Raw genomic sequence first — 9,077 nt, 5'->3', positions numbered from 1 at the left:
GGGGAAGGGGCCTGTGGGAGGGGGCTGGGGGAGAGGCCTATGGGGGAGGGGCCTGAAGGGGAGGCCTGTTGGGGAGGGGCCTGTGGGGGAGGCCTGGGGGAAGGGGAGACCAGGGAGAGCTGGCCTTCGGGGCTGGAGGGCCAGGTTCCTTAGCAGAGGCGAAGGACGGTCCCCCGGCACCAGGTGCGGCTTACCCATCTCCCGGTCCTCCCGCACCCTCCTCCTTTCGTCCGCGCAGGCCTGCAGCCACCTCGCCTTGTCCTCCTGTTTTCTGGCGCAGAACACGTGAGCCTCGTCCGTGGTTCTGCTGACGAGCTTGAAGGCATTTTTCAGGCTGAGGTTCCAGTCCTTGTCCCGCCCGTCCTCCAGGTCCACGAGCTCCATGTCGTCCATGTCCACGCGGCCGCGGTAATAGAGCATGTCCCTGCGCAGCAGGTCCTTCTTGCAGGACACGAGCTGGTGGTCAAACAGGAAGAAGGTCCGCTGCTGGCTCCTGCCTTGCTTGCTGATTCTGGTCAGTTCCCCAGAATGGATCAGTTCTGAGCTTCGGTCTAAGATGTCCTGGCCCTGGGAGGGTGAAAACACACATTTAAGACCTTCCCCTCTCGTCCCTTCAGGTGTCGGGAATACGAGGCCCGCTCACGGGCCGGCAGGGCCTCGGGGGCCAGGCCCCGCGTGTGTGACGTTCCTTTCCTACTCACGGGGGAAATGTTATGGTGCCTGCGTTACTGGAGGCGTCTTCCTTCTCAGAAGACCTGGTGAAAAGCCTGCTGGATTCATGGAACCTAACGAGATCTGAAATGGCACCCGCCAGGGTGACCCTGGAAGAAGGGGGATGGGGACGGGTTTCTGCGGAGGGACACGGCGCTGCAGGCGCTGCGGCTTCCAGTCAGGTGTGCGGCAGCTCCCTGCATAACTAGCTTAGGGTCTGGGGAAACAGAAAGTCAAATGGCAAATTACCAGCAAGAAACTGGTAAACTACTGACGATAAATTACCCCGTAACTGTCAGAGTCCAAGAACTGAAGGAAAAACACTCTTTTATCATATTTAGGTTGGGTCTAATCCAATGAAACTTTATGGTATTTGGGACGACACTGGCCTTTGATCTGTAAGATTTTCTTCTTTACTCCCAATCCTACGCAGTATTTTTTGTAAGCAAAAGATCTTGACGCCAAAATAGTTCTTCTATTTACTTGCCCGGAGCAATCCTGCGCCCTAGATTCTCCACTTACAAAATAAGAGGGTTAGACTTAGGAATCTCTGAGGTCCCAAATGTGTGTAAGGCACTCGAAATATAAGAATTTCTTTCTAACTTTGACTACTATAAGCTACGTTAATTAAAAACCTAACTTCTCAACGCAAATTTTCACAATCCTTTGGGAGAGTGAGTACTGACAATTACTTGAATGTGGGATGAATCTCGCTTGGTTTAAAAACCACACACACGGTGTTAAGCTTGCTCTTAGTAACGGCCACAGAGCCTAGTGGCGGCCAGTGTGGACTCAGGGACCAGGCTGCCTGCCGGGGTTTACGCCCAGGTCGGCCACTTCCCTGCCCTGTGGCTCTGGGCGAGCTCCTTCCCTGTTCTATGCTTCAGTTTTCCCGTTTGTTAAATGGGGTGACAGTTGCTACCTCGCTGCACTGTGGAGAGGATTAAATGAGTTCACATGTATAAACGGCTCAGCCCAACGCCATGGTAAACACAACACAGGCACTCGCTACTGACGCTGTTTTTATAAATGACGTGGGTGGGTGGGTGCACACACATGCACACTGGACCATCGCGGGCTGTATCGGGCAAGGCATTTGCACTGCCTTATTCAATCCTCACGACGCTCCTCTCCATCTCAGAGATGAAGATATTGATCTTCCCCAGATACCAGGGGGTTTGCACGCAGGCAGTGTGACTGTGCGGTCCATACTCTTACTTACCACACTGTAATTTATATTTTATACGTTCTCCAGCCGCTACCATGAAGCTTACTCCCCAGCAGGAGAGACGGCATAAGCAGTAAACTAAGGACAATCTTTAGAGCATTTCTTGGGAGAGGCGTGGAGGAAAGTAGCTGACTTAAACTCAATGACGTGCCTCGACATAAATACAGGTATCGCCTGTTTTTCCAAAGTCTGCTTTACACCTCAGTTACGGAACACCTACCTCAGTCCCTGTCTTTGCTAACCAAAAGAAATCCAAAGAGAATTTTCATTTTTACCAAAAAAGGCAAGATGTGAAAACGTGTTCAGTGTTGGTTTTGCGGGCAACCGTTACAGAGGCAGCGGAACTGGGGCCACGAGAGCTGAGCTCCTCCCGGGACCACGCTCAGCACCAGCATCAATCAGGCCGCCGGAGCTCAGAGCCCTGTGAGCATCTGTGCTCTGTCCCCATTTATTCCGTGCTCCATTCGCACGAAGTGCCCTAAGGTAACTGCTTCCTCGCTTTGCACCGTTTCCGCTTAGAAGGGTTTCATAGGAACGCTGTACTTTCCAATAGCGGGGAAAACCTGTGTCCCAATAAACCCGTAAGCATTAAGTACTGATCCCAGGACATCACATCACTGAACTAGACCAGAGATTGGGGAGGGTGTGGGCGGTGTTGGATGATGCGGGGCGGGGGAGGGGCACCCACTTACCTCCCAGCCTACGATGGACACCTGCCACCGTGCTATCTTGTCTATGCTTTCCAGCTTGCGTTTGCGCTCATTGATCAGACAGGCTACGTTCTTCATGGCCTCGTACGCTGCCTTTATGTTGCTGTGATCGCTGAAAAGCGGGAGGTCAGTTTTAACCACATGACAGGCGACGTGCGAAAGAGGACTGACAAGACAACACGCTCATCCCTGATTTGTAAACAGTCTAGACGAAGTGGCATTTAAACAACAGCCACTGTTTCCTTTTCTCGCTCCTCCATGAATAGGCTGCAGCCTGCATAGGTTCAGGGGGCTGACTCGGCGCAATCCAGAATGCTTTGGAATAAGAATATTGTCATTCATTTCCCAGAAATCACCATGAATGAAAGTAAATGCCACAGGAAATGTTTTAGTCACAGTGACAACGAATGGTTTTCATAAAGGAGGGTATTATTGCTTTGATTCTGACATAGCTAGTTTTGCTACAGAAAGTACTTTAATAACCACTAACCATTTTCAAGAGTGATCATTTGCTGAGTCCCCACCTTTCACGCCGTTCAGGAAAGGACACCAGAGGACAAAGCCACAGAAGGCTGACTTTGTGAGTTATGTAAATGCTAATGTGGCATTTGCCTCATCAGTGGAGCGTCATTTCTGGTGCTTTCCATACCGTGGTCGAATCAGACTGAAACGCACCCCCAGCCACTCCTGTTCCCTCGGCCTCTGAAAATGCAGGTATCGGGAAACCCGAAACTACAATTCTGCTCCACACACAGGCCCCCACAGACAGGCCCAGCGTCTGAAACCTTTACATTCAAGTTTTTCTCAGCGTTAATAATTTGGAGCCATGTAAACCAATCGTCTGGCTAATGAGCTCAATTTTTTTACCTCCCAGCACTTTCCCGAGTCTTACAAGGCAGACAGAGCCTTTGGACCTTAGACTGACTCAGAGTCCTCATAGCCAGGAAAAAAAACCGCGGCGGCAGCAGATTCTATTGTCTATTTACCAAACGCAATTCGACTCAGCTCCTGGGGAGACTCTGTCATTCCCCGCCAGGCAGACCCTGCTGTCCCCAAGCAGCCTGTTCACATGCAGAGCAGAGCACAGAGGAAGAACAAAGCCGAGCCCAGGGGCCTGCCTGCGCGACGGCCACGAACACCCCAGAGAGGCGTCCAGCGATGAAGAAAGTGCGCAAAATAACCGCATTATTTTTTCCTGCAAGTTTTTCTGTACAATTCCAGACAAGAAGCAGACTGTCATTTTTTAAAAATTTGTTTTACCGAAGACAAGGAAATGGGCTTTTTGTCGTTTCCTTTAAAATGATTTTTTTTTTTAAAAAAAAAAAAGCCCAAATCTGCAAATGCCTCATCGTGAAAAGTGCTCTTAAAAGAGAAAAACGAACTGTTGAAGGGTGACGTGAGGACTTGTCATAGCTGCCTCACCTTGGGACGTACTAACCTGGATAGCTCTCAGGATACCTTCGCTTCTTGATTTTCTCATTTTCTCTGGTTCCTCATCATGACCCCTTTTTATTCTTTTTAAGAACTTTCTTCCTATTTGTGACTCTCTTGACTTTCCAAATTTTTCTGATTTTACCATCACAAAGAGAAAAAAATATATATAGCTCTCTTCCCTTTGATCTATTTCAACGAACTCCCTTCTCCTAGCCTGGTAAATCCTAATTCTTTAAACTAACATCCACATCTAGGATCCACTGCTCAGCGACCGAGCTCTTTTTCTTTTTCTACTTTCTGATCTAATTGTAAAAAGATTCCTCTTTCTCCACAGGAGTCCAGCGACAGAGAGGGTGCCCGGCAGGGCCAGGCGCTGCCGAGGGGAATGTGATTGCTTTCAGGGCAACAGTTGTTAACACCCAGAACTGCTGTGGCTCCTGCTGCGGATTCCTCTGTGCGCTGTCCCTTCTCTCTCCCCGTTCTCACTGGAACCCTTGAGATGTAGTGAAAGCTTTGAGCCAGTGACACGGAAGTCACAGACGAGGTTGGCTTCTCATCTAAAAGAGTTGGCTTTATCCTAAAACCTTGCCTGATGGCGGTCGTGGCCCCAGTGAGCATGCCAGCTGTGGCCTGGTGAGAACATAAACAATGACCCGATCGCTGCCACGGAAAGGCACCGAACAGCTGGGTCTTGCTGTGGTGACATCATCACGGAAAATGGACATGCCCACTCCAACAGTGGATGGGTGACACCTTACGTAGAAGCACCTTATTCTGCGCATGCAGGACAGTGACAAGTTGCTGTTAAGTAAGCAGTGGATAACTTTGCTGGCTCCCCAAGAAGAATTCAGCGCAAAGTCAAGTCCCAAAGGGAGAGAGAATGTTCAGGCAACCATGACGTGAAGCCGGGGCTGGAGGGGAGAGGGAACGGGGCGGGAGGGCTCTGGAGACGGAGCGAGCGCCCAGGCTGGGCAAGAAGGGGCCGGGAGCCGAATGGGGTCTCGGTGAGATGCGTCTCCCAGGGGACCCCTCGCGCTACTCCGCGCCCCTGAGACTCCACACTCTTTCACAGCCCACATTTCTCTATGGCCACATCCCTTCCTCAGAGTGGCTTCGTGTCGGCCATAAGTAATTCCACTCTGGGGTGGGCTGGTGTGGAGCGACCGAAGTACAGGACAGACAAAGCCTTTCTGACCCCGCATCGCGCCGGTCTAGAGCTTTAAAAAACTGTTTTAATTAACTACCGCGTAGCTACAAAGGAGTATTTATAAAATAAACGTCAACAATAAGGCCAACAAGACAACCAAAGTCCTCGCGTGCTCGTGGCACAGTTAAGAATTCTTTTTTAACAAATATCTCTAGGAACAGATATTCTGGAGCCTCTCCGACAACCCTACCCATAGTGAACGCTCTCACACAACCTGAAGACTCTAAAAGTCCTCCCACAGACAGAGCTAACAAAAGTGACCGGGCTGGCACCGGAGCCCACCTATCACTGCCACGCTGGGGAGCGCCCAGAGGCCTTGCCTGCCTCCCGTGTGGCCGGCGGCCCCTCACCTGTGCTCCTGCGTGGTGTACTTGAGCAGCTCAGCCAGCTGCAGAGGGTACTTGCAGATCTTCTGCACGGGCGTGAGGAGGAAGCCGTCCAGGGCGATGTCGATCATCTGCTGCAGCAGGCGGCAGGCCTCGAAGAAGTGCCGGTAGCGGCTCTGCTTCATGAGGCCGGACAGCTCCGCGCAGGCGCCGGGGTGGTTGTTGCAGTACTCCGAGTAGATGCCGAAGCCCTCTTGCTGGGGAGGGAAGCGCAGCCCGTCAGGCCCTGGCGGCTCTGGGCCCCGGCCAGGACCCGCAGCCCGGTGCTACGTGGGGAGTGCTCCTGGGCGGGACCACGCCATTCCACGGGGGCCCCCTGACCTCCTGCGGTGTTTTCCCTGCCTGGGCAAGGGGCTGGGGTCTTTGTAGGAAGGGGCCACCTGCAGACTCTCCAGGGAGGAGCTGTCTCTTACGAGGTGGAGGAAGAGGAGGCCGCTGGAGGAAGTGGAGCCCTGGCCGCCTTCCAGGCAGCCCTCTACCCAAAAGGGGATGTCGCAAGTGCACAGGGCTGACCCATGGGAGCGGCGCCCGCTGCCGGCACCCTCCTCACCCCAGCTCGGATCTAAGACAGAAGGGGCTGTTTTACGCCCAGTCTGCCCCCTCCCTGTCCTCTCTGCTTTCTGGTAAACTCCTTCACTGTGACCGAGCGGCGACTTTCCTCACTGCATGTCTCCTCGACGTCCCACCACCTGGCTTCCGCCCGCAGCACCCTCAGACCCCGCAAGGCAAGCCCTGCGCTCACTTCCTTTCTCCACGGGTCCCACCTCCAGGCTGCTGCCACCCTGCCAGCCCTGTGACGCCTGCCCTTCTCCTGGACTCGCGGCGCCCGCTCCGGTCCTCCCTCCATCCCTCCCATCCCTCCACGTGCTGGACCCCCCTCCCTTCCCCCGCACCTCCAGGGTCAGGCTTCCTGGCTGGTTCTCCCGCCTCTGCATCTCCCCATCCCCGCTCCACTGCTGCCAGACGTAGGTGGCAATGTCCCCCTGCCCAGAGCTGCACTGTTCTGCTACCTCTGCTCCAAAGCTTACACACGGGCGTAAGCAGACTCAACGCATCCACAACCAAACTTCCATTTCCTAGAAGGCAGGTTTTCCTGACCCACCTGCTAACTGTTCCAGACTCCAGACCCTGCGAGTGGCCGTGATTGCCGCTTCTCTTTGTTCCTTATGACCCGTCTTGTCAGTTCTCAAAACACTCATCTCAATCTGTCTTTCCTTGTATCTGCTGCCCACACCCCTGCTCGGGGTCACCCCCCCTCCCCCCGCCCAGAATTTGCAGCTCCTCTGATCCCACGGCAAAGCCCCCTCATCTCCAGGCAAGATCCACCTTCCTGAGGCTCCATCCCCATCAGGCCCTACCCACTCTGTGGCCTGAGAGTCGCGGACCTCTGAGACTTCTCTCTTAAGCTGAGAACCTTCCACTCTGGTAAACAGGTCTTTTGCAAAGCCCCAAACAGGCCTGGAGCACTCGTGGGGTGACTCCCCTCCCCCAGCCTGCACGACCCCACAGCGTCACTTCCGGCTATTTAAAAGCAGCCTCCCCAGGAATGGGCCCCATGTCACGGCCTCAACGAAGCTGCGGGCCCAGCACCCGGCCAGTGCTGCCGAGGGGGGTGGTGGTGGTCGTCTCTGTTCTTATATTATTATGCCCTGGCCATTCTCGATGGGAACAAAATCTTCTTCCCCTGAAATCTTTTAGTATTAAGTAGTGACAGTCAATCATCAGTCACATGATGAGCTCAAGCCGTCATCACAAAGACTGTTCTGAGGCAGTTACCGTGGCTACAGGCATGGTTCCCAGAGCCACACACCTCGGTCTGAATTCCCACCCGCTACTCACTAATGTGTCACCTTGGATCAGTTACTCTCTGGGCTGTCATTTCCTCATCTGTGAAATGAAGACAAGAATCATAGCGCCTCATAGCAGCATAGGAGCTAATGTAGGAGACCCTGACAAGTGCTTAACATGCCACAGAAGCTCAACGGGCATTACTAGAAATTACTCTCAACTGCATGGGAGGGGGACGATTTTGAAAAAAATGGAGTTTAGGGCATTTGGCTAAAGATTAACCACATAAACCAATCAACTGAATTTACAAGTGACATCTCCGCTCCATAGAAAATTAACCTAGCAAACAAACAGAAGGGACTTCTATTTTTAGTGGGGAAACATTTCAAAATTATTTAACTGGATGTCGTTAATAGGGAAGTACCGGGTGACGTACGTGTTGAAGAAAGCAGGATCCTATTTCACTTAAATGAGGTTCCTCTTTATTGTACTGTTTTTCGAGGTCCTTCAGGAACTTTCTTTGGAACTTGTAAATATCTTCGATGTTTCCAAAAATGGTGGCTAGCTGTGCGACGGTGAACATTCCTGTGTGCTTGCGACACTGCCGAATGTAGCCCTGCGAACGAGAAAAGTACACTTTAAAAATTAATTTGGAAATTCGAAGAAATTATTTACTTGAATAATACAGTATTTTGCGCCCAGAGCCATTGTCTTGGAGTGGATTTCAATTAGAGAAAATCATTTTAACCTCTATGGGTCTCTGATGGGACAATCATACTTCCAGGACTACAATGTGCCATAAATATTTTAAGAACAAAAGGAAATAGAAAAGATGTGTGTGAGTGGATTTATTGTTCAAGAAACCATAGAAAGTTTCCAGATTATACTCATGAAACAAGCTGCTTGGTTTCAAATACCAGAGCTGAAAAATTGGTATTGTCACGCTTTTTCCAGACTCTTCGGCTAATCATTCTCCCGGTCCCTAACCCCGTTTCACAGTCAAACGCAGAATGCCCTCGCTTCCTGAACAGCTCATGCATCTCTGCTTGCTGTCGCGGCCAAGAGCCGGGAGCATCTCACCCGAGGGTTCCCCCATCACCTGCCTTCTGTCTGCAGCGCAAACCCGAGGCCGACACCAGTTAGAGATTATCGGTTATGCTCCCGCTTCTACTATGGCTTGGGTGGGAGTCGGCGGGGCAGGAAGGAAAGGCCATAAGTACGTGTAATAACTGTTCCCAAATCGGCATCATGTAATCGCCAGCTAAACTCCACACCACGGACGGCTGGGCATGAGTTTTAACAAAACACAACGTAAAGGCTCAGAGTACAGGGCCCGGGGCAGCCCACCTGGTGTAGACACCAGCCCCGCCACTTCTCCTCGGCCGTAACACGGGGCTAAGGGACAGGACCTTGCGCAGTGACAGCGAGCGCTGGGGGCATGACGGGAGTTAATCCAGGTACGGGGCTGGCACACAGTCAGTGCTCAACAATTATTAGCAATTACTTTCATTTTCCTAAAATGCGTCACTTTAAAGAATGTCCCTTAACCACATGCTTATACAGAACAAGCTACGCATTGTTTATCTGGGTCTGGCCACTCGACCTGTCACTTC

At 52.1% G+C, this 9,077-nt stretch overlaps 1 protein-coding gene across 5 annotated transcripts in view; it reads right to left on the bottom strand.

Moving 5' to 3' along the window:
- SPATA13 (spermatogenesis associated 13) overlaps positions 1-9,077 on the bottom strand; it is an 84,928-nt gene that overhangs the window by 6,756 nt on the left and 69,095 nt on the right. For all 5 annotated transcript variants that reach the window (XM_011361814.2, XM_011361817.2, XM_011361818.2 and 2 more), the window contains 3 exons: positions 5,641-5,873; positions 2,632-2,761; positions 195-567 (listed from right to left, as the gene is read on the bottom strand). In XM_011361814.2, coding sequence (XP_011360116.1) covers positions 195-567; positions 2,632-2,761; positions 5,641-5,873 — 736 coding nt within the window. The remainder of the gene's footprint in view (positions 1-194; positions 568-2,631; positions 2,762-5,640; positions 5,874-9,077) is intronic.

This window comes from Pteropus vampyrus, unplaced genomic scaffold (genome assembly GCF_000151845.1).
Source record: "Pteropus vampyrus isolate Shadow unplaced genomic scaffold, Pvam_2.0 Scaffold71, whole genome shotgun sequence".
Classification (NCBI taxonomy): Eukaryota; Metazoa; Chordata; class Mammalia; order Chiroptera; family Pteropodidae; genus Pteropus; species Pteropus vampyrus.
Note: the sequence above shows the minus strand (reverse complement) of the source record. Positions and strands in the feature narration are given on the sequence as shown.